This window comes from Littorina saxatilis, linkage group LG14, assembly GCF_037325665.1.
Source record: "Littorina saxatilis isolate snail1 linkage group LG14, US_GU_Lsax_2.0, whole genome shotgun sequence".
Lineage (NCBI taxonomy): Eukaryota > Metazoa > Mollusca > Gastropoda > Littorinimorpha > Littorinidae > Littorina > Littorina saxatilis.
In genome coordinates, this window is record NC_090258.1 from 3,290,415 (window position 1) to 3,316,665 (window position 26,251).

Below are 26,251 nucleotides of genomic sequence, written 5' to 3' on the forward strand. Positions count from 1 at the left end.
CCGGGGTCCAGGGGCAACGCCCCGGTGGGGGGTTCAGGGGGGCAAAGCCCCCCTGACGGAAAATGAATTTTAGAATTATAAAGGCCATTTTGGGGCCTCTCCTGATAGCAAAAAAATAGATCATGCCTTTTTAAAAAGCTATAAAAACCACAAGAATAATATGTTTTTGCATTTTAAACAACTTACAGGGACACGACTCCCAACTAGTCTCGGCTCGCTCAAAATGACAATGACCGAGACTGTCAGTAATTCCTTCGCGTGACGTCTAACCCTCTTACGCCATAATGTGACGTCTTCAAATGTTAAAGTTTCTACCACAGACATACACACACACGCACACACGCACAGACAGACAATGACCTGAGACCTGTGGCACTTACTTCTGTTTGTATGAAAGTCTTTGAGAGAGTTGTTTTGTTCAAATTGAGTGATTGTGTGAAAGATTTTATTGATCCATGTCAGTTTGCATACAGGAAAAACAGGAGTGTTGATGATGCTGTGTTGAATGTTTTAAACAAGATCTACTCTCATTTAGAAAAGCCTGGCTCTTATATTCGCTTGATGTTCTTTGATTTTTCCAGCGCTTTTAATACTATACAGCCTCATTTAATGGCGGAGAAGCTTTTTAGCATGAATGTCCCAGCAGCCACCATCCTCTGGGTTATGGACTACCTGACAAACAGGCCACAGTATGTTAGGGTGGGGGGGCAATCAGTTTCAGACACAATCTGCACAAACACAGGGGCACCACAAGGCACAGTACTCTCACCTTTTCTTTTTTCTCTCTACACAGCAGATTTCAGAAGTTCTAGTGACTCCTGCCCCATAACCAAGTTTGCTGACGACACTGGACTGACCGGACTGCTGACTGTTGACGACGACTCTGACTACAGGCAGGAGGTAGATAGGTTTGTGGGGTGGTGTGAAAACAACTATTTAGAGCTTAATGTGGGGAAGACAAAGGAAATGATAATGGACAACAGGAGGGGGGAACATGTACACAGGGAGATAGTGATCAAGGGGGAGGTCGTAGAGAAGGTAGAGCAGTATAAGTATTTGGGGGTGATTATAGACAATACGTTGACATGGAAACCAAACTCTGATGCCCTTGTGAAGAAACTCCACTCTCGCCTGTACTTTTTGAGAAAACTCAGGTCTTTTAACATCAGACAAGAAATCCTTCAGATGTTTTACACTTCAACGTGCAATAGTGTGTTGTACTTTGGCTCCGTGTGTTGGGGTGGCAACATCAACAAGCAAGACAGGGATAGATTAGATAAATTCATCAGGAAAGCAAGTGGGGTGGTTGGGAGGAAGCAGGACAATTTCACATCAACACATGAACGACGACTGACTGACAAGGTACAGAAGATTTTGGCTGACGACTCGCACCCACTCAGACCGGAATTTGACAGTAGACGGACAGACAGGAGCAACAGATTCAGACAACCAACCGCAAGATCCACACGCTACAGAAATTCGTTCATTCCATCTGCAATTCACATCTTCAATTCTCAGGTGGGGCGGTAGATGCTGGTGTTGTCGCTCTGATGCACGGGGTCAGTGTTCTGTATTGTTTCAGTATTGTTGATTTTGTTTTGCATTCTACTCTCTTAATCTTAGACAACATGTGATAACCGGCAAGGTGCTGACTTTCTTTTGTGCATTGTTGATGGTGAATGCATGTTAATTTATTTTTAATATACTTTCTTATGTGATAACCAATGTGCTATATTTTCTCAGGACAAAGAACAAATGTTTATTTTGAATGTTTTATGTATGTTATTATTACGGACACAAACGCTCAGCAATGTAATTTCTCTTTTAGAGATTAATAAAGTTATTGTATTGTATTGTATTGTATTGTTACGATCGCATAGGCTACACTTACGTGAGCCAAAAAGCAATCAAGATAACTCATCAAAGCTGCTACAATGTCTGAACAGAGTGCACCTCCTCTCCCCCCCACCCCCCAAAAAAAGGTTCTAATCTATAAATCGGTTGTTTTGCCTTGAGTTGAGGTGTTAATTTTCCTTATTCAGGCCTACCAGCAACTGCGGGTCACCGGCTCAGCGCAGACAGGATGGAGGGAAAGAGAGAGAGAGAGAGAGAGAGAGAGAGAGAGAGAGAGAGAGAGAGAGAGAGAGATTCAGATTTATAAGAAAGCTTATCTCGGTTGCAGAAACAACGGAGGTTGTTGTCTGACGTGCTTCCAAGAGCCCTCTGTGCTTCTTGCTTTCAATGTGACGAACCAACACCTTTTTTCCACCAAGTCCGTATTATTCACCACGCAGTGGCCGTTGTCGCACCACGTGCACACGGCCTGACCGGGAATGGATATTTTGGCGATACTGTCGCCAATGAGCTGGCGCCTTTCTTTCTTGTTGATAGTGACTGTCACTTCTTCTGACAGCCAGTTGGCTTTCCACTTGTTTTTCACACTTTGGTCGTCGATCGTAAGAGCTTCCACAGCCGACAAAACAATACGGATTCCAGACGCCATGATGCTACATTGTTCACCTTCGATGTTTGGAGGTCGGGAGCCAATCAAAACAACCATCGGTGAATAATTAAGCCTCGGCAATAATCGTCGGAGATCAACAGCCAATCAAACGCGACCCATGATACTGCTATGGGTTCACGCGAGTGCTGGGGTGCGAATGCACTGACTTCAGTCGCAGACAGCTTCAGCTGAACGGTTCATACCACCACCTATGGGTTCACGCGAGTGCTGGGGTGCGAATGCACTGACTTCAGACGCAGATAGCTTCAGCTGAACGGTTCATACCAACTCCCCCCCCCCCTTTTTTCTCAACGAATTTGCATCGATCTCAAGAATGGTCTGTGAGCTAAGGAAAATATCGGAATTCCGATAAAAATCGGACCAGTCCCATGTCTGCTTGTTAAGACCTTGTTTTTTCAGATCTTCTGTTCATAATGTTTGTAACTTTATCCCCATTTTAAGACTCACTCCTTTTTAAGACACGATTCTCATATTTTTGGAGGTCTTAAAAGGGAGGTTCCACTGTACCTGTCCCAAGATAGACCAATTGGTCCTAAGAGGACGTAACAATCAACTAGTCACTACTCAGTACTGACCACGCCGATGGAGAAGTAGTTGTTGATGATGTTGTATGGGATGGGGTCGCCGTCCTGTTCGTCCTCCCCCTCCGGTTTGCTGAACTCGATCTGCCAGCGGTCCATCATCACCGGCGTACTGCGCTCGATCTTCTGCAGGATCTTCAGCAAGTTCTCTCCCTCATAGCCTGCAAGCAAAATAAATTGACAACATTAATGATATACAATACCGATACATGCACAGCCTGGGTGAGAGTATCTGTAGTGCCACTTTATGGTGTAGACCATGTTTTATGCAGACCTGGGAACCCCTGTTTTGCACTTTGAGTATTCTCAAACAAACTTGGTGTATTTTCAAACAAGAAGGGCAAAGCCCATACGACTCACATGCTTGACCTTGACCTTTACATGACCTTGACCTTCAGGGTCAAGGTCAAATAACTAAACCTAGCAATGACATCATACACTAAGAACTGCTTTACACATTTTTCCTACCAAAATACATGTGACCTTGACCCAAGGTCAAGGTCATCCAAGGTCATGCAACACAAAGCTGTTAATTCAAGACAATGGTGCTTATTGGCTCTTTCTACCATGAGATATGGTCACTTTTAGTGGTTCACTACCTTATTTTGGTCACATTTCATAAGGGTCAAAGTGACCTTGACCTTGATCATATGTGACCAAATGTGTCTCATGATGAAAGCATAACATGTGCCCCACATAATTTTTAAGTTTGAAACAGTTATCTTCCATAGTTCAGGGTCAAGGTCACTTCAAAATATGTATACAATCCAACTTTGAAGAGCTCCTGTGACCTTGACCTTGAAGCAAGGTAAACCAAACTGGCATCAAAAGATGGGGCTTACTTTGCCCTATATATCATATATAGGTGAGGTATTGAATCTCAAAAACTTCAGAGAAAATGTGAAAAATGTGAAAAATAGCTGTTTTTTAGACAACATTTATGGCCCCTGCGACCTTGACCTTGAAGCAAGGTCAAGATGCTATGTATGTTTTTTGGGGCCTTGTCATCATACACCATCTTGCCAAATTTGGTACTGATAGACTGAATAGTGTCCAAGAAATATCCAACGTTAAAGTTTTCCGGACGGCCGGACGGACGGACGGACGACTCGGGTGAGTACATAGACTCACTTTTGCTTCGCATGTGAGTCAAAAAATGAGCGTACTCCACACAGCGTTTGCACATCCATGATTAAAACATGCCTCATGCGCGTCCGTCACACCGTTAATTAAGTTTACCTATACATTTAAAACATGCTTTTTTGAAGTTTTACTGACAAAAACTGTACCGTATTTGACAGACTACAAGCCGCGACTTAAAAAAAAAAAAAATATCGCATTGCAGCTTATAAAAAGATGCGGCTAAAACGTTACCTAAACTTGAATAGCATTCACCTAATGGAAGTCGCCGCGGATTTTCATTTCGCTCGATTAGCGATTACCGGTACTTTATTAGCTCTCTACTCAAGGCTCGGCGCTTTTCTCTTTCTTTCGCGAATCTTCGTTTGTCAACAAGTCGTCGTGACAAGCGTACAGAGAAACACCGGATGTATCAGGATCTCGCGCGCGCGCACGATTTCGTTTTTTTGTGTCTCGCGATAGTTGGAGGAGCGAGAGCCGCCATGTTGTGTTTTCGTCTGCTCGAAATGTGCGCTAAAGTCGTAAATCATCCCAAAAAAGCTTATTCCGGGCGGGACTACATGTGTGTGTTGGTTACAAATTGTGTGTGTGTGATATTTTTCTTCAAACTTTTTCACTTTTCTTCTTTGTTTCACTTGTTTATTCTCAGAGCCGATTTCGCCAAATACCGTACTTTCGTTTGCCTGGTTGTTTTGATTGATTGACACGATCCGATTATATTTTTTTCGACGGCGGCTAATATAGTGACGTAATCATGTGCCAAAATACTGGATCGGCTTCAGGATGGGCTTGTGAAGAAAAGTAGTCTAGGAATTTTTCTCGTCGTATTTTTTTCCCACTGACCGTACTGAGCGTATTCTCGACAATCATGCGTACAAAATACGGCGAAATCGTATGGGTTCCCAGGTCTGTTTATGACCCATGTTGTGACACGGAGTGGGAAGCAGAAATGAGTACGAGGTCCCACAAAAAAAGAAGGGAACTTTTGCATGCTTGTGATAATTTGATTAAGAGTAGGAATCTTTAGCTTGGCGTAGCAATTGCTGTTAAATCGTAGCACCATACAGCCAGCCCCTCATAAGCTGCCAGTCTTGGGTCCGAGAGCTTGGAGTAGATCTATCAAGTCAGAGATGGATACAGTTTTACCGGCTCTCACCTCCACCCCAGCACAAACAGCGAGCCAGGTCATTGCCAGTCCCTAGCGGTAACACTGACACTGGTGGCTGCTTCTTGAAGGTGATCTTGTCTGAAACACAAATAACGCATCTGGTCTGACAACAGCTAATGAGACGAGCACACACACAAAATATTACAATCAAACCCGTCTATAAACACCATCCAAGGGACTGACCAGAAGTGGTTGTTATCTACACAGGTAGTTGGTGGTTGTTATCTACACAGGTAGTTGGTGGTTGTTATTTACACAGGTAGTTGGTGGTCGTTATTTACACAGGTAGTTGGTGGTTCTTATCTACACAGGTAGTTGGTGGTTGTTATACACACAGGTAATTGGTGGTTGTTATCTACACAGGTAGTTGGTGGTTGTTATCTACACAGGTAGTTGGTGGTTGTTATATACACAGGTAGTTGGTGGTTGTTATTTACACAGGTAGTTGGTGGTTGTTATATACACAGGTAGTTGGTGGTTGTTATTTACACAGGTAGTTGGTGGTTGTTATATACACAGGTAGTTGGTGGTTGTTATTTACACAGGTAGTTGGTGGTTGTTATTTACACAGGTAGTTGGTGGTTGTTATATACACAGGTAGTTGGTGGTCGTTATTTACACAGGTAGTTGGTGGTTGTTATATACACAGGTAGTTGGTGGTCGTTATTTACACAGGTAGTTGGTGGTTGCTATGAAAGGTGAATCAGACAAGGAAAAAACCAACTATTGAGGATCCTTTGGTTGGTCGTTGTGGGCAGGAGCTCTTTACTGAGAGGTTGTTGCAAGGGCAGGAGCTCTTTACTGAGAGGTTGTTGCAAGGGCAGGAGCTCTTTACTGAGAGGTTGTTGCAAGGGCAGGAGCTCTTTACTGAGAGGTTGTTGCAAGGGCAGGAGCTCTTTACTGAGAGGTTGTTGCAAGGGCAGGAGCTCTTTACTGAGAGGTGGTTGCAAGGGCAGGAGCTCTTTACTGAGAGGTTGTTGCAAGGGCAGGAGCTCTTTACTGAGAGGTTGTTGCAAGGGCAGGAGCTCTTTACTGAGAGGTGGTTGCAAGGGCAGGAGCTCTTTACTGAGAGGTTGTTGCAAGGGCAGGAGCTCTTTACTGAGAGGTTGTTGCAAGGGCAGCAGCTCTTTACTGAGAGGTGGTTGCAAGGGCAGGAGCTCTTTACTGAGAGGTTGTTGCAAGGGCAGCAGCTCTTTACTGAGAGGTGGTTGCAAGGGCAGGAGCTCTTTACTGAGAGGTTGTTGCAAGGGCAGGAGCTCTTTACTGAGAGGTGGTTGCAAGGGCAGGAGCTCTTTACTGAGAGGTTGTTGCAAGGGCAGGAGCTCTTTACTGAGAGGTGGTTGCAAGGGCAGGAGCTCTTTACTGAGAGGTTGTTGCAAGGGCAGGAGCTCTTTACTGAGAGGTTGTTGCAAGGGCAGGAGCTCTTTACTGAGAGGTGGTTGCAAGGGCAGGAGCTCTTTACTGAGAGGTGGTTGCAAGGGCAGGAGCTCTTTACTGAGAGGTTGTTGCAAGGGCAGGAGCTCTTTACTGAGAGGTTGTTGCAAGGGCAGGAGCTCTTTACTGAGAGGTTGTTGCAAGGGCAGGAGCTCTTTACTGAGAGGTTGTTGCAAGGGCAGGAGCTCTTTACTGAGAGGTTGTTGCAAGGGCAGGAGCTCTTTACTGAGAGGTTGTTGCAAGGGCAGGAGCTCTTTACTGAGAGGTTGTTGCAAGGGCAGGAGCTCTTTACTGAGAGGTTGTTGCAAGGGCAGGAGCTCTTTACTGAGAGGTTGTTGCAAGGGCAGGAGCTCTTTACTGAGAGGTGGTTGAGGGCAGGTTCAATGTACAACGTTAACCAATGGCACGTGCAGACAGATGACAACTACATTTATGATTAGACTTTCCTGTAATTAGACTTTCCTGTAATTAGACTTTCCTGTAATTAGACTTTCCTGTAATTAGACTTTCCTGTAATTAGACTTTCCTGTAATTAGACTTTCTTGTAATTAGACTTTCCTGTAATTAGACTTTCCTGTAATTATATAGCTTCAGCCTGGGAAACACGATCTAGAAAAAAATCAAGTTATCGTTTGACTGATTTGTAAAGGATCAAGTTATCGTTTGACTGATTTGTAAAGGATCAAGTTATCGTTTGACTGATTTGTAAAGGATCAAGTTATCGTTTGACTGATTTGTAAAGGATCAAGTTATCGTTTGACTGATTTGTAAAGGATCAAGCCACAAGTCTCCTCCCACATAATATCATTTTGAAGCCTAATCAATGACCGAGTATTTCACAGATGATTTATGTCTTGCTAGAGAATAGACAAGCAGGTGAAACCTATGCGAATGTTGACATACCCATGGTATCCAGCAACCAGCCCACGGTACCGTCGCCTCCACACACTAGCACTCTTGCGTTGGGTACGTCTTTGAAGAACTGCAGCCTGTCGACAAATCAACAATCAAATATATTTCAATGGGTCTGATTAGCACAAAGGCCAGACTTTGTGTCATGCCATATTTTCTTTAATGTTGATACAAATTGGAACCTCCCTTTTAAGACAAGACACCCCCCCCCCCCCCCCCTCCCCGGCCAATTGAAGCCTTCCTCCCTTTTAAGACCCTGTTTTCTCAGACTTTTTGTTCATAACCTCTGTAAATTTACCCCCATTTTAAGACTCCCTCCTTTTTAAGACCCTGTTTTCTCAGACTTTTTGTTCATAACCTCTGTAAATTTACCCCCCTGTTAAGACTCCCTCCTTTTTAAGACCTGATTTTCTCAGATGTTTGGATGTCGTAAAGGGGGGCTCCAGTGTTTTTTGTTTTTTTTACAATTTTCAGATTTTTAATGACCAAAGTCATTAATTAATTTTTAAGCCACCAAGCTGAAATGCAATACCGAAGTCCGGCCTTCGTCGAAGATTGCTTGGCTAAAATTTCAATCAATTTTATTGAAAAATGAAGGTGTGACAGTGCCGCCTGAACTTTTACAAAAAGCCGGATATGACGTCATCAAAGACATTTATCGAAAAAATGAAAAAAACGTCCGGGGATATCATTACCAGGAACTCTCATGTAAAATTTCATAAAGATCGGTCCAGTAGTTCAGTCTGAATCGCTCTACACACACACACGCACAGACAGACAGACACACACACACATACACCACGACCCTCGTCTCGATTCCCCCTCTATGTTAAAACATTTAGTCAAAACTTGACTAAATGTAACAAGGTCTAAAAAGGGGGGGGGGGGGGGGGGGGTGGGAGAAACACTTAAATTGGGGGGTCTTAAAAGGGGGTTCCACTGTACTAACAAGATGATCCATGGTTCCCTCTTTGGTTTATGCAAGCCACCTTTTTAGCTTTACCCAGTGAGGACTGGGTGGCCGAGTGGTAACGCACTTGCGCTCGAAAGCGAGAGGTTGAGAGTTCGACCCTGGGTCAGGGCGTTAGCAATTTTCTCCCCCCTTTCCTAACCTAGGTGGTGGGTTCAAGTGCTTAGTCTTTCGGATGAGACGAAAAACCGAGGTCGCTTCGTGTACACTACATTGGGGTGTGCACGTTAAAAGATCCCACGATTGACAAAAGGGTCTTTCCTGGCAAAATTGTATAGGCATAGATAAAACAATGTCCACCAAAATACCCGTGTGACTTGGAATAATAGGCTGTGAAAAGTAGGATATGCGCCGAAATGGCTGCGATCTGCTGGTCGATGTGAATGCGTGATGTATTGTGTAAAAAATTCCATCTCACACAGCATAAATAGATCCCTGCGCCTTGAGTCCGAGTCTGGAGATACGCGCGCAATATAAGACTTCATATATATAAAGCGTTAAAGACACTTGGCACAATTCTAAAATTCACTCAATCTGAATGAACACTAGCACTACTACATGTATTCAATTTGGTGCAGGGCTAGCAAACCATGTGTAGCTGCTGCATGTACCTCTAGCAGTGAAAAATGAAGTAAACTGGTACAGTAATGGAAAGCCAACAGTTAGCGACCTCGTTTCTTAGCTACAAGCAAAGCTTTCTCAGTCTAGTAAGTAGGGTAGCTCCTTGTAGTTAAATAGACAATTTTCGGAAACAACTCTTTTGTGATTGTATGGGTAGTGAAAGAGTGAATACTCTTGCTTTTTCTCAGATACAGGCCAATCCGGATAAGACGAAATTGAAGGGACCGAATTGTTATTGTGTCCTATCCGAAATTTCGACTTGGTCATAGTACTAAACTTACGTCACATTACTGACGCATGGGTGACGACATGAACAAAAAAGAACAAAACAAAAGAACAAACGAACAAGAAGCAAGCTGACTGAAACGTCACTCGTGAATTACGTCACTCACCTAATTTTCTCAGCGATCTCAAAATCTGTCACTTCTCTACTGCCCAATCATCCCCCTCTCGCCCACTTTGAGAAGGACTCAGGACTACCACCAATCAAGGCCAGACACATTGGCTTGACAGCTACCCCCCTCCACCTCACTTGACCGTGTCATCACCCCTCCAGTGCCACGAGCCGCTGGCGATTGCATCAGCAGTCAAAATAGCAACCCCCCCCCCCCCTCCCTCCTCTTTGCGCTATTCACTTCACCCCCTCTCTTATCTTATCCTGCGCTGACCAATCCTTCAGAGACTTTCACATGTTGTAAAACAGTTTCCTCTCAGATAAAAACTCGGTCATTGACCCCAGGTAAGAAGGTCAGTGTCTGGACAGGCAGCTGTGTTCAGATTACAAGTACTGAATGAGAGGCAACCCACAATTTGAATTCTTGTCACTTCATTCTCCAACCATAAGAACACACACAAACACACACTGTGAGTACCACTCGCCCCTCCTTACTCCTCGCCCCCTCCTAACTTCAGTTCATACTTTATTGCTGCACACAGCAAAGGGCTTGTGATTGCATAATGCGTAATGATCGAGGCGTGCCGACTGACCAGTCGGTGTGGCGTCCGTGTAGAGAAGAAGGGAATAAGGTTACACAATGCGCTAGTGTGAGACGCCAAGTTTCGTGTTTCGAGTTGCTGTAGTAAATATAGAGTAAACTTTGTCTTTGGGACTGACTTTCTGTTGTGTGCTATCCGTCTTTCGACTTACGTAAGAGAAATCCCATTTCGAGCTCAGGGTACTTTGTACATGTAGATAAAGAGGGATAATTCCGGACCAGAATTTTTTTTTGTGCTAAGCGAATTTTTGACTTAACCGTTTGTGAGTTAGCTGGATTTGCCTGTAAATAACTTCACACATGCTCCTGTGTTTCCAACTAGTAATTGGCACCTCCAATGTTTTTCTGGGTAAAACGCAAGGGCATTCACAACCCATACAAACCCAACAGAGCTTTTGTCGTAATTTGTGTAATAATGTGATGTATTCGAAAGAAACATGGCTAAGTACAGCTTTGCTGTGCCATTCTCTCACTATTGCATTCACTCAAGAAGAGTTTGGACTCACCCCACCATGGGCCCCTCCTTGATCATGTCGTAGACCTGCCTTGGGTTGAGCATGTACTGGAACTTGCGCAGGAGTCGCGCCCCCTGCTTGCCCCCGCTCTTGGGGTTGATCAAGATCAGCAAGGGGTGGGTGCCGTCCAGGGGCGTGATCTGAAACGAGCTGCCCTGAATCTGAAACACAAGTTTAGAAGAAGTGTTTGAAATAGAGAACTAAATTTCAGAGAGTCTTAAACAAATGAGCCAGAGCTATTTTGAAATCTTAGAAACAAAGGGAAGTGAGCACTTTAAATGCATAGGACATGTAAAATCTGAGAAACAAAGGGAAGTCAGCGCTTTAAATGTATAGGACATGTAAAATCTGAGAAACAAAGGGAAGTAAGCACTTTAAATGTATAGGACATGTAAAATCTGAGAAACAAAGGGAAGTGAGCACTTTAAATGCATAGGACATGTAAAATCTGAGAAACAAGGGAAGTGAGCACTTTAAATGCATAGGACATGTAAAATCTGAGAAATAAAGGGAAGTGAACGCTTTAAATGCATAGGACATGTGCAATAGATGAAGTGAGAAGTATGCAGAACCAATCTCCTGGCACCTGAGAGAATAACAAGCATTAAGGCTGGAGTATACACCTGAGAGAATAACAAGCATTAAGGCTGGAGTATACACCTGAGAGAATAACAAGCATTAAGGCTGGAGTATACACCTGAGAGAATAACAAGCATTGAATTGAACAAGCGACTTTGAATCTGAACAAAATGACAAAATATATCAGTCTGTCAACTTCATCTCTCTGAAGTATTCCATCCAGAGAGTTACCTGAAACAAGGTGTCATAGTTTAAAAGCCTGGCTTGGCTCAATCACAGACACAGTTCCACATGTGACGTGTACCAAAAAGATGTATGGAGATGTGTGTGTACGTGTACGAGTGTGCGTATGTCCATGTGTGTGCGTGTGTGTGTGTGTGTATGTGTGTGTGTGTGTGTTTCTGGTTGTAGTCGTTTCTTGTATCTGTGTGTATGCTTAAGCACACATGTCTCTCCCTGGCTCACACTCCAACAAAAGACTAAGGTAAGAAAAGTTGCACGTACAATGACAATGGGGGGATCGTCCGGTGACGCAGCACCAGGTGAAATATCCTCCTCCTCCTCTTCTTCTTTGTCCTCTTCCCCCTCCTCCACAGCGTCACTCTCCTTGGACTTGTGACCACGAGGCCGATCCTGGCAACAATGACAATTCTTCATTTAGCTAGGTAATAGAATAAGCAGTGATTTCATTTTTTACATCTGGCCCTCGTTCTAAAGAGAGACTTAAATTACAATGATGAACGTGTATACAGAGACACAGTACGGGCTGTTCAATGATTGTGAGAGAGAGAGAGAGAGAGGAAACCTGTCGTAGATTAAAGGTAGAAGTTAAGAAAAACATGAGCAGTTGTCTTACAGGAAGACTTGCTGTCACGTGAACTTTTGATGGGATAATCTCATAACAACAAGAGGCGAAGCCTTCAAGGCTCACGTAAGAAATCGACAAACAGTAACACAAACTCAATCACTCCGTCACACATACACACACACACACACACAGTAAGCATACGTGACACTGTGCAAGAAAGCGAGACACTAGATCTAGATCTGTCTGTCTGCATGTAGCCTACTTACAGGGACACGACTGCCAACTAGTCTCGGCCCGCTCAAAATAACTATGACCGAGACTTTCAGTAATTCCTTCGCGTGACGTCTAACCCTCTTACGTCATAATGTGACGTCTTCAAATGACGAAATGTTAAAGTTTCTACCACAGACATACACACGCACGCACATACGCACGCACAGACAGACAAAGTTACGATCGCATAGGCTACACTTACGTGAGCCAAAAATGTTTGATTTTGAACGTTGGCAGTCTATTTGTTTTTGGATGACAACAGCAACAGTGAGTGACGAAGTGTTTATGTCAGAGGTTACTTTAGTCAAATGTACAGTGAGTGACGAAGTGTTTATGTCAGAGGTTACTTTAGTCAAATGTACAGTGAGTGACGAAGTGTTTATGTCAGAGGTTACTTTAGTCAAATGTACAGTGAGTGACGAAGTGTTTATGTCAGAGGTTACTTTAGTCAAATGTACAGTGAGTGACAAAGTGTTTATGTCAGAGGTTACTTTAGTCAAATGTACAGTGAGTGACGAAGTGTTTATGTCAGAGGTTACTTTAGTCAAATGTACAGTGAGTGACGAAGTGTTTATGTCAGAGGTTACTTTAGTCAAATGTACAGTGAGTGACAAAGTGTTTATGTCAGAGGTTACTTTAGTCAAATGTACAGTGAGTGACGAAGTGTTTATGTCAGAGGTTACTTTAGTCAAATGTACAGGGATGAAAGTTAAAAATGTGCAGAATCAGGAAAAATCTGCTCAAAGACCATGCCGGTCTGATTTGAAAAAAGTTTTGTTCTGATGTTCATATCCATAATGTCTAACAGTACATGTATCTCGCAAGCTCTTCCATTCTTCTTGTTGAGAAAAAAAGAGAGAGATAATGACAAGGACAAATCTTTATTTTTAAGGGTAACAAGAATAAGCATAGATATGCTTTTTTGCATCTGGCCCTCGTCCTAAAGAGGGACTAATCTATTTTACCACCCCCCCCCCCCAAAAAAAAAAAAGGGGGAGAGAGAGAGAGAGAGAGAGAGAGAGAGAGAGAGAGAGAGAGAGAGAGAGAGAGAGAGAGAGAGAGAGAAAGAGAGAGAGAGAGAGACTGTTTAATTGAATATGGGCCTACAGCCCCTTTCAATGGGGGGGGGGTACACATGAATCACAGAAAAAATAGAAAACATGATATTTAAACGTATGCAAAATACACAGTAGTTTGTTCCAAGCTTTTCTCTATCAATAATCATGCACATCAATGCTGCCTAATATATACATACAACCGAACAATAAATACAGCAACAACAAAACCTTCAGCGACAATTAGAGAGAGAATACGAATACGAATACGAAAGTTTAATTGCTATAGGCCATCGGCCCCTTGCAATGGGGATATTACACATCACGCGCAACGAAGGAACGGTACAAAAAATACACCGGGTGGAAAACCGAACCCGTCATTAGTATCCACTTGGTCACATCCAAGTCGACAGTGTCTTTAGTCTGAGACCAATGTCAATGTGATCGATCGCGAATAACGATGCTGTTTATATCAACACAGAGGCAGAGACATTCACGGTCTTTCTCCAGTCTCGAGGAATGTTCGTATTAGACGCACATAGTCATGCAAGTCTGTGTTTAGTTGCTCAATTTCTTCCTTGAGGCGGACCCTGTTCACCTGCTGTCCTCTCCGTAGGTAACACTAGAATGCAGTCGTCACTTTCAGCAAGCAGCGTTTTCTTGCCACCTTTGGTCTGACATACTATTTTCTCAAACCTATTGTTCCTGAACGTAGATTTCAGCTTTGCTTTCTTGTTCTCAGGCAGCGTTGAAAGTATATCGAACAACGGAGCTTCCTTTGCCCTAACTTCAGAAGACTGGTTGGCGGTGTCAATGTTTTCATGCACACAAGACAGGCTTACTTGTTTGTTGATACACAGCGTGCTATCTGGGTCAGATGTGTCGTCATTCATGCGTGGAGCAAGCTCTGCGGCATTCAGGGGGGCGAGCATTGACACATTGGAATGTGGTGGGGTGGACAAGCTAGGGTCACTGGCACGTGCTTCACGGTGTAGGATCCGGTCCGGTCCCCCCTCTGAAGTAGTCCCCCGGGGGACCAATTCGTGGCAAAAACTGCTCTATAATGGTCCCCCCTTAGACATCCAGCCTCGTTTTTCTTGTTACAATGTTAGTAATGTTACCAGCAATTTTAGAGAAAAGAAAGGAAAGAATCAGAGACTGGTTTCATTTCTTCTTATCAGTATTTATTTATTATTCATTTTATTTCATGTCATTTTTCTTTTGAACGGCATTATAAATCAGATCTATTTTATTTTCTGCAAAATATAGTCAAACAAAGAGATTGCTGTCTGTGCACTACATAATACCGGACGAAGATATAGATTGAAAATGGCTTGAAAGACGAGGCTGGATGTCTAAGGGGGGACCATTATAGAGCAGTTTTTGCCACGAATTGGTCCCCCGGGGGACTACTTCAGAGGGGGGACCGGACCGGATCCTACAACGGCGTGAACTGACATCAACATGGACGCTTTTTCTGGTTTGACCTAGATCAGACTGGTTAATATTGTTTTCCTCGTTCTGATGGTTTGCATCAATTTGAGCTGTAAACTGAACATTGTTTCTGTTCATGCCTAGCTTGGCACTGTGCTGTTCTGCTCTTCGTTGGTCTCTTCTTTGTTGGGCTTGTGGCTTGCGTCTCCATGCACCGGTCGGTGCGTGTCATGGCTAAACCCAGGTCGTCCTTGTCATTTCTTAAGCGGAGAACGAACACTGCTCCTTCATCTGTTCCGGTCACCTTCCACGATGTCACCGTGTTTTTGCACAGTAAGGTGGATAAGATGTCTTCTGCAGCAATAGGAAGTCCTACGACTGGAATTTTGGAGTTAGAAACGCTGATAATTCAGGAGCTCAAAAAACGTGTGTTGCTCCTTTGGCACGCCGGAAGAGACCGAGCAATTAGAGAGAGAGAGAGAGAGAGAGAGAGAGAGAGAGAGAGAGAGAGAGAGAGAGAGAGAGAGAGAGAGAGAGAGAGGGAGGGAGGGAGAGACATGGAGACAGAGAGATAGAGACAAAGAAAGTGAGACAGAGAGACAGAGAGAGACTGGGGTTATTAAGAAACAGATCGAGAGTCATGAGACAGACATGCGACAAAGCAGTGAAGACTGACCAGGACTGCAGGGCAGACAGCTACCGGAGGTAAGACGTGATCCCTGTAGACACCCAGATCACACTCAGGCTTGCATTGTGATGCGCACTTGTTGTGGAGCTGAAGCACACACAACACAACCGTTAATTCTGTTTGAGGTCCACAGTGTGCACTTGTTGTGAAGCTGAAACATTCACAACACAACCATTAAGTCAGTTTTATATTCAAATTCTGCAGTTGCGCCCAAATCAAGTCCCAACCGCAAGGAGCGGAGATGTTTGAACCACTGTAACACAATGAAGAATAACGCAGTGAAAAACAGGCCTCATGCCACCCACATCAGCATCATGCACACCACCAAACCCAAGTTTGAAGCTGCGCACAAAAGTTGACCTGGGAGATCCGAAAAATCTCCACTACACACAAGGCGCGGCCAGGTTTCGAACCAACGACCTTCCGAATAGGAGGCCGGCGTCTGATCAACTAGACCACTGCGCCCGTCACTAGCTGACACCAACTGAATCTAATGCATCCTTCCCCCCTCCCTCCCCCAATGGAGAAAGGGGACACAACAAGCAGACAGATAACGCGATACTCACGGTCTGATGACACCAGCGACAGTGCAGACCGGTGACGCCGTTGTACGACTTGATGGACTTGCGACACTTGTCACACTTCCCTATGCAATTGCCCTCCACCCAGTGGTGGTTCATTACCTGCAGGGGAAAATAAAATAATGGAGGCTAATTCATACAGTACAAACCCCCTTTCAAGACATTCAAACATCTGAGAAAATCAGGTCATCAAAAAGGATGTAAAGTCTTAAAAGCGGGGTAAGGGAGACAATAAGTGTACAGAAAACACACCTGCACGACAGGTGATAAATCTGTTTGCACTGTAATGCATTTATTTCCCAAGCCTGTACTCTTTTATTGTGGTGAAAGAATTTTGCACATGCAAGTTTATGATCGAGTTCATTTAAATAAGTTAAAAAATTAATATAAAAGTAGGTATCTTCCTGAGAAATGATTTTACAGGATTACATTACCAGTTAATACCTGACACACAATCATAGTACACATACCTGACACACAATCATAGTACACATACCTGACACACAATCATAGTACACATACCTGACACACAATCATAGTACACATACCTGACACACAATCATAGTACACATACCTGACACACAATCATAGTACACATACCTGAGATACTTTTTTTGATTTGACATAAGTGGTGATACAGGAAGCAGGTGCCCGCTGAACACACCGCTCGTGGACTGTGTATTTACAGACTGAAACAAAATAAAGCATACAGAATATAGATGTTGAACACCCCGCTCGTGGACTGTATTTACAGACTGAAACAAAATAAAGCATACAGAATATAGATGTTGAACACACCGCTCGTGGACTGTGTATTTACAGACTGAAACAAAATAAAGCATACAGAATATAGATGTTGAACACACCGCTCGTGGACTGTGTATTTACAGACTGAAACAAAATAAAGCATACAGAATATAGATGTTGAACACACCGCTCGTGGACTGTGTATTTACAGACTGAAACAAAATAAAGCATACAGAATATAGATGTTGAACACACCGCTCGTGGACTGTGTATTTACAGACTGAAACAAAATAAAGCATACAGAATATAGATGTTGAACACACCGCTCGTGGACTGTGTATTTACAGACTGAAACAAAATAAAGCATACAGAATATAGATGTTGAACACACCGCTCGTGGACTGTGTATTTACAGATTGAAACAAAATAAAGCATACAGAATATAGATGTTGAACGCACCGCTCGTGGACTGTGTATTAACAGACTGAAACAAAATAAAGCATACAGAATATAGATGTTGAACGCACCGCTCGTGGACTGTGTATTTACAGACTGAAACAAAATAAAGCATACAGTATATAGATGTTGAACGCACCGCTCGTGGACTGTGTATTTACAGACTGAAACAAAATAAAGCATACAGTATATAGATGTTGAATGCACCGCTCGTGGACTGTGTATATACAGACTGAAACAAAATAAAGCATACAGTATATAGATGTTGAACGCACCGCTCGTGGACTGTGTATTTACAGACTGAAACAAAATAAAGCATACAGTATATAGATGTTGAACGCACCGCTCGTGGACTGTGTATATACAGACTGAAACAAAATAAAGCATACAGTACAGACGTAAACAAAATAAAGCATACAGTACAGACGTAAACAAAATAAAGCATACAGTACAGACCTTCAAGGAATTGATGTCTTTGTGAAGGCATACCTCACAACATGCGCGCTGATACATGTCGTGTACATAATACTTAGTTTAGACAATAGATATTTGTCACCAGTAACATAAAAATCTGAAATGATTGATAACACAAATAAGAAGTTTGTCGAGTGTTAGTGAAGCCTGGAATAAACCACCCAAATAATTTTGAAAGGAACTTTTTGTTAGTGTTACCACAACAAACTGGTCATTTAACGGCGGTTCCTGTCCCCATTCTGACCTGATCCATGACAATGCAACAAAAGCCTTCAAGGAATGCCTCTCTTCCAATACAGTTGAACAGGCCTTGTCAATCACCTGTCAATCACCTGACAATAACGATCATCTGCCCATTACGACCGTCCCGAAGGATCCCAACAAGATCGTTTTCCTATTTTATTTTTCATTTACTCTATAATCCCGTTGTTGGGAAATTCGGGTCGCTTCCTCCCGAAAGCTAGCAGCAACAAGGTCGCTTCCTCCCGAAAGCTAGCAGCAACAAGGTCGCTTCCTCCCAAAAGCTAGCAGCAACAAGGTCGCTTCCTCCCGAAAGCTAGCAGCAACAAGGTCGCTTCCTCCCGAAAGCTAGCAGCAACAAGGTCGCTTCCTCCCGAAAGCTAGCAGCAACAAGGTCGCTTCCTCCCGAAAGCTAGCAGCAACAAGGTCGCTTCCTCCCGAAAGCTAGCAGCAACAAGGTCGCTTCCTCCCGAAAGCTAGCAGCAACAAGGTCGCGCTACCCAGGTGATGGTAAAAATGGACTTTAACATTGTCCCAAACCAGCAGAACACAGAAGCAAAATAAGTAAGTCTGTCAATATTTCTCACTTTAACTGGAGTAACAATGGGCTTGAGCATTGTCCCAACCAGTAGAAAGAGATGTACTCACACTGACAGGACAGGCCCAGCATTGTCCCAAACAAGTAGAAAGAGATGTACTCACACTGACAGGACAGGCCCTGCTTGCCCAGCATTGTCCCAAACCAGTAGAAAGAGATGTACTCACACTGACAGGACAGGCCCAGCATTGTCCCAAACCAGTAGAAAGAGATGTACTCACACTGACAGGACAGGCCCTGCTTGCCCAGCATTGTCCCAAACCAGTAGAAAGAGATGTACTCACACTGACAGGACAGGCCCAGCATTGTCCCAAACCAGTAGAAAGAGATGTACTCACACTGACAGGACAGGCCCAGCATTGTCCCAAACCAGTAGAAAGAGATGTACTCACACTGACAGGACAGGCCCAGCATTGTCCCAAACCAGTAGAAAGAGATGTACTCACACTGACAGGACAGGCCCAGCATTGTCCCAAACCAGTAGAAAGAGATGTACTCACACTGACAGGACAGGCCCTGCTTGCCCAGCATTGTCCCAAACCAGTAGAAAGAGATGTACTCACACTGACAGGACAGGCCCTGCTTGCCCAGCATTGTCCAAACCAGTAGAAAGAGATGTACTCACACTGACAGGACAGGCCCTGCTTGCCCAGCATTGTCCAAACAAGTAGAAAGAGATGTACTCACACTGACAGGACAGGCCCTGCTTGCCCAGCATTGTCCAAACCAGTAGAAAGAGATGTACTCACACTGACAGGACAGGCCCTGCTTGCCCAGCATTGTCCCAAACAAGTAGAAAGAGATGTACTCACACTGACAGGACAGGCCCTGCTTGCCCAGCATTGTCCCAAACCAGTAGAAAGAGATGTACTCACACTGACAGGACAGGCCCTGCTTGCCCAGCATTGTCCCAAACAAATAGAAAGAGATGTACTCACACTGACAGGACAGGCCCTGCTTGCCCAGCATTGTCCCAAACAAGTAGAAAGAGATGTACTCACACTGACAGGACAGGCCCTGCTTGCCCAGCATTGTCCCAAACAAGTAGAAAGAGATGTACTCACACTGACAGGACAGGCCCTGCTTGCCCAGCATTGTCCCAAACAAGTAGAAAGAGATGTACTCACACTGACAGGACAGGCCCTGCTTGCCCAGCATTGTCCCAAACAAGTAGAAAGAGATGTACTCACACTGACAGGACAGGCCCTGCTTGCCCAGCATTGTCCCAAACAAGTAGAAAGAGATGTACTCACACTGACAGGACAGGCCCTGCTTGCCCAGCATTGTCCCAAACAAGTAGAAAGAGATGTACTCACACTGACAGGACAGGCCCTGCTTGCCCAGCATTGTCCCAAACAAGTAGAAAGAGATGTACTCACACTGACAGGACAGGCCCTGCTTGCCCAGCATTGTCCCAAACAAGTAGAAAGAGATGTACTCACACTGACAGGACAGGCCCTGCTTGCCCAGCATTGTCCCAAACAAGTAGAAAGAGATGTACTCACACTGACAGGACAGGCCCTGCTTGCCCAGCATTGTCCCAAACAAGTAGAAAGAGATGTACTCACACTGACAGGACAGGCCCTGCTTGCCCAGCATTGTCCCAAACAAGTAGAAAGAGATGTACTCACACTGACAGGACAGGCCCTGCTTGCCCAGCATTGTCCCAAACAAGTAGAAAGAGATGTACTCACACTGACAGGACAGGCCCTGCTTGCCCAGCATTGTCCCAAACAAGTAGAAAGAGATGTACTCACACTGACAGGACAGGCCCTGCTTGCCCAGCATTGTCCCAAACAAGTAGAAAGAGATGTACTCACACTGACAGGACAGGCCCTGCTTGCCCAGCATTGTCCCAAACAAGTAGAAAGAGATGTACTCACACTGACAGGACAGGCCCTGCTTGCCCAGCATTGTCCCAAACAAGTAGAAAGAGATGTACTCACACTGACAGGACAGGCCCTGCCTGCCCAGCATTGTCCCAAACAAGTAGAAAGAGATGTACTCACACTGACAGGACAGGCCCTGCTTGCCCAGCATTGTCCCAAACAAGTAGAAAGAGATGTACTCACACTGACAGGACAGGCCCTGCTTGCCCAGCATTGTCCCAAACAAGTAGAAAGAGATGTACTCACACTGACAGGACAGGCCCTGCTTGCCCAGCATTGTCCCAAACAAGTAGAAAGAGATGTACTCACACTGACAGGACAGGCCCTGCTTGCCCAGCATTGTCACAAACAAGTAGAAAGAGATGTACTCACACTGACAGGACAGGCCCTGCTTGCCCAGCATTGTCCCAAACAAGTAGAAAGAGATGTACTCACACTGACAGGACAGGCCCTGCTTGCCCAGCATTGTCCCAAACAAGTAGAAAGAGATGTACTCACACTGACAGGACAGGCCCTGCTTGCCCAGCATTGTCCCAAACAAGTAGAAAGAGATGTACTCACATTGACAGGACAGGCCCTGCTTGCCCAGCATTGTCCCAAACAAGTAGAAAGAGATGTACTCACACTGACAGGACAGGCCCTGCTTGCCCAGCATTGTCCCAAACAAGTAGAAAGAGATGTACTCACACTGACAGGACAGGCCCTGCTTGCCCAGCATTGTCCCAAACAAGTAGAAAGAGATGTACTCACACTGACAGGACAGGCCCTGCTTGCCCAGCATTGTCCCAAACAAGTAGAAAGAGATGTACTCACACTGACAGGACAGGCCCTGCTTGCCCAGCATTGTCCCAAACAAGTAGAAAGAGATGTACTCACACTGACAGGACAGGCCCTGCTTGCCCAGCATTGTCCCAAACAAGTAGAAAGAGATGTACTCACACTGACAGGACAGGCCCTGCTTGCCCAGCATTGTCCCAAACAAGTAGAAAGAGATGTACTCACACTGACAGGACAGGCCCTGCTTGCCCAGCATTGTCCCAAACAAGTAGAAAGAGATGTACTCACACTGACAGGACAGGCCCTGCTTGCCCAGCATTGTCCCAAACAAGTAGAAAGAGATGTACTCACACTGACAGGACAGGCCCTGCTTGCCCAGCATTGTCCCAAACAAGTAGAAAGAGATGTACTCACACTGACAGGACAGGCCCTGCTTGCCCAGCATTGTCCCAAACAAGTAGAAAGAGATGTACTCACACTGACAGGACAGACCCTGCTTGCCCAGCCCCACCAGCATGTTCAGGCACAAGTTGCAGTATGCTGGGCGGTTGAAGTGTTTCAGTCGCCACACGTGGGCCCCGTCGTCTTGAACATTCTGAATGCAAAATAAAAAGTTTAAATTTAAACAAGGGCAAAGCCCATACGACTCACATGCTTGACCTTGACCTTTACATGACCTTGACCTTCAGGGTCAAGGTCAAATAACTAAACCTAGCAATGACATCATACACTAAGAACTGCTTTACACATTTTTCCTACCAAAATACATGACCTTGACCTTGGGTCAAGGTCATCCAAGGTCATGCAACACAAAGCTGTTAATTCAAGACATAGGAAGTACAATGGTGCTTATTGGCTCTTTCTACCATGAGATATGGTCACTTTTAGTGGTTCACTACCTTATTTTGGTCACATTTCATAAGGGTCAAAGTGACCTTGACCTTGATCATATGTGACCAAATGTGTCTCATGATGAAAGCATAACATGTGCCCCACATAATTTTTAAGTTGGAAACAGTTATCTTCCATAGTTCAGGGTCAAGGTCACTTCAAAATATGTATACAATCCAACTTTGAAGAGCTCCTGTGACCTTGACCTTGAAGCAAGGTAAACCAAACTGGTATCAAAAGATGGGGCTTACTTTGCCCTATATATCATATATAGGTGAGGTATTCAATCTCAAAAACTTCAGAGAAAATGTGAAAAATGTGAAAAATAGCTGTTTTTTAGACAACATTTATGGCCCCTGCGACCTTGACCTTGAAGCAAGGTCAAGATGCTATGTATGTTTTTTGGGGCCTTGTCATCATACACCATCTTGCCAAATTTGGTACTGATAGACTGAATAGTGTCCAAGAAATATCCAACGTTAAAGTTTTCCGGACGGACGGACGGCCGGCCGGCCGGACGGACGGACGGACGACTCGGGTACGGTGAGTACATAGACTCACTTTTGCTTCGCATGTGAGTCAAAAAACAGAAAGGACATCATGGTGAATAAGGGAAGCGTACACAAAGTGTGCCATTAATACATGACAGGACAGGTACTGTGGCTTACAAGAACTTCTTGTTTTGCAATAATTTGCTTTCAACAAAGCCTCGTTTTCTGGACTTTAAACATTGGTAAAGGTACAGGCACGGTCAAGCTCACTCTCACCTTCACACACATACATACACAACACACACACATACATACACAACACACACACATACATACACAACACACACACATACATACACAACACACACACATACATACACAACACACGCACAAACATACATACACAACACATGCACAAACACACAACACACGCACAAACACACATACACAACACACGCACAAACATACATACACAACACACGCACAAACACACAACACACGCACAAACACACATACACAACACACGCACACACACACACACATACACAACACACACACAAACAAACACACACAACACATGCACAAACATACATACACAACACACACACACACACACACACTCACACATACATAACACACGCACAAACAAACACACACAACACACGCATGCACACACACACACACACACATCACACGCACAAACAAACACACACAACACACGCATGCACACACACACCCACACACACATACTCAACACACGCACAAACAAACACACACAACACACACAACACACGCACACAAACATACATACACAACACACACATGCACACACACACACACACATACACAACACACACACAAACACAACACACGCACACAAACATACATACACAACACACGCATGCACACACACACACACACATACACAACACACGCACAAACAAACACACACAACACACGCACACAAACATACATACACAACACACGCACAAAAACATACATACACAACACACGCATGCACACACACACACACACATACAAAACACACGCACAAACAAACACACACAACACACACACCCAAACATACATACACAACACACGCACACAAACATACATACACAACGCACGCACAAACATACATACACAACACACGCACAAACATACATACACAACACACGCACAAACATACATACACAACACATGCACAAACATACATACACACGCACACAAACAAACATACACAACACACGCACAAACAAACACACACAACACACGCACACCAAAATACATACACAACACACGCACAAACACACACAACACATGCACACAAACATGCATACACAACACATGCACAAACAAACACACACAACACACGCATACATACACACACACACACAAACTCCTATCGCTTTCTCTCCATCTATCAGAAGCCTACACACAGACAAACTTACGGTATCCAGACCGAGTAAAACGAGGAGAGGAATGGTGGTCATACCCCCCCTCTTCCATTCCTCAAGTGACACTGTGCCGTCTGAATCGTAGTCTATCTCCAGCATCATGTCTTGCAGGATCTGTCCACAACACAATCATTATATCAACAGACAAACAATCATTATATCAACACACAATCATTATATCAACAGACAAACAAACATTATATCAACACAACACAATCATTATATCAACACACAAACAAACATATCAACACAACACAATCATTATATCAACACACAAACAAACATTATATCAACACAACAAACAATCATTATATCAACACAACACAATCATTATATCAACACACAAACAATCATTATATCAACACAAACAATCATTATATCAACACAACAAACAATCATTATATCAACACAACACAATCATTATATCAACACAACACAATCATTTTACCAACACAAACAATCATTATATCAACACAAACAATCATTATATCAACACAACAAACAATCATTATATCAACACAAACAATCATTATATCAACAGACAAAACTAGTCAAGCACAATGAATACAGTTGCGTTCAGTCAATGATCAGTAACTCTTTCGGGTTTGTATGGTTTGTGAAAATGTGAATACCCTTGCTTTTCCTCTGACAAATAACTTCACATGTGCTCGTGTCCACGTGTTTCCGACACACCCCTCGCTAGTGATTGGCCCTCCAATGTTTGTTCCAGTAAAAGCAAGGGCATTCACTCTTTCACAACCCATACAAACCCGACAGTTATCTCCACATTCACTGGTCACCCCGAACTGTGTTAAATACAAATAACAGACAGAATATTATATACACACACAGACACAGAACACAGAATGCAATACAGGGGAACCCGCTTTGAAGACACCCCCAATCTAAGACCTTGTTTTCTCAGACTTTCTCTTCAGAACCTGTGTACATTTACCCTCATTTTAGGACCCCGTCCTTTCTAACACTTTCTACCCCACCTATGTTGACCACATTTTTTGTAGCCGAGACCAGCTGTGCTGCAGCAGGTCACTCAGAATTGTAGTATCTGTGTAGCAACTGTGTATCAACACGCTGGAATGCAGGCGTTAGATGGACGTTACAGGAAGCGACTGAAGCTGACAGTCTGAGCGGATATATCCGTACCTCAGGTCAGATAGAGCCGTATGAGAGGGTACGGATATATCCGTACCTGGGAGACAATGAGTTAAGACATGATTTTCTCTGATTTGTGGAAGTGGGGACTTAGAAGTGGGGCTCCACTGTAGTATACAGAAGTGCATGGCCAACAAGTGACTGACCGGTTTGAGCTCAGACACATCCCATCCCAGGTACTCTGCTACTGACATCATCTGGTTTACGATGTTGTCAATCTCCTGCAACACAAACAGAAGAATGTTAACTCAGTGGAAGCTGAAGGCATTAGTGCTCTAATCTATACATGGAAAACGGTTTGTCCACACACACACACACACACACACACACACTGTTTACACACCCACCACACACACTGTTTACACCCCCCCCATACACACACTGTTTACACACCCACCACACACACTGTTTACACCCCCCCCCATACTCACACAGTTTACACACCCACCACACACACTGTTTACACCCCCCCACACACACACAGTTTACACACCCACCACACACACTGTTTACACCCCCCCACACACACACACAGTTTACACACCCACCACACACACTGTTTACACCCCCCCCCACACACACACAGTTTACACACCCACCACACACACTGTTTACACCCCCCCACACACACACACAGTTTACACACCCACCACACACACTGTTTACACCCCCCCCCACACACACACAGTTTACACACCCACCACACACACTGTTTACACCCCCCCACACACACACAGTTTACACACCCACCACACACACTGTTTACACCCCCCACACACA

General features: G+C 44.2%; 1 protein-coding gene across 1 annotated transcript in view; it reads right to left on the reverse strand.

Moving 5' to 3' along the window:
* LOC138946912 (diacylglycerol kinase beta-like) overlaps positions 1-26,251 on the reverse strand; it is a 159,600-nt gene that overhangs the window by 15,600 nt on the left and 117,749 nt on the right. Inside the window, exons 10-20 of the mRNA XM_070318313.1 lie at positions 25,618-25,692; positions 24,293-24,412; positions 21,937-22,054; positions 16,879-16,967; positions 16,264-16,380; positions 15,686-15,784; positions 11,944-12,072; positions 10,852-11,021; positions 7,751-7,836; positions 5,402-5,491; positions 3,100-3,266 (exon numbers count right to left, since the gene is read on the reverse strand). Coding sequence (XP_070174414.1) covers positions 3,100-3,266; positions 5,402-5,491; positions 7,751-7,836; positions 10,852-11,021; positions 11,944-12,072; positions 15,686-15,784; positions 16,264-16,380; positions 16,879-16,967; positions 21,937-22,054; positions 24,293-24,412; positions 25,618-25,692 — 1,260 coding nt within the window. The remainder of the gene's footprint in view (positions 1-3,099; positions 3,267-5,401; positions 5,492-7,750; positions 7,837-10,851; positions 11,022-11,943; positions 12,073-15,685; positions 15,785-16,263; positions 16,381-16,878; positions 16,968-21,936; positions 22,055-24,292; positions 24,413-25,617; positions 25,693-26,251) is intronic.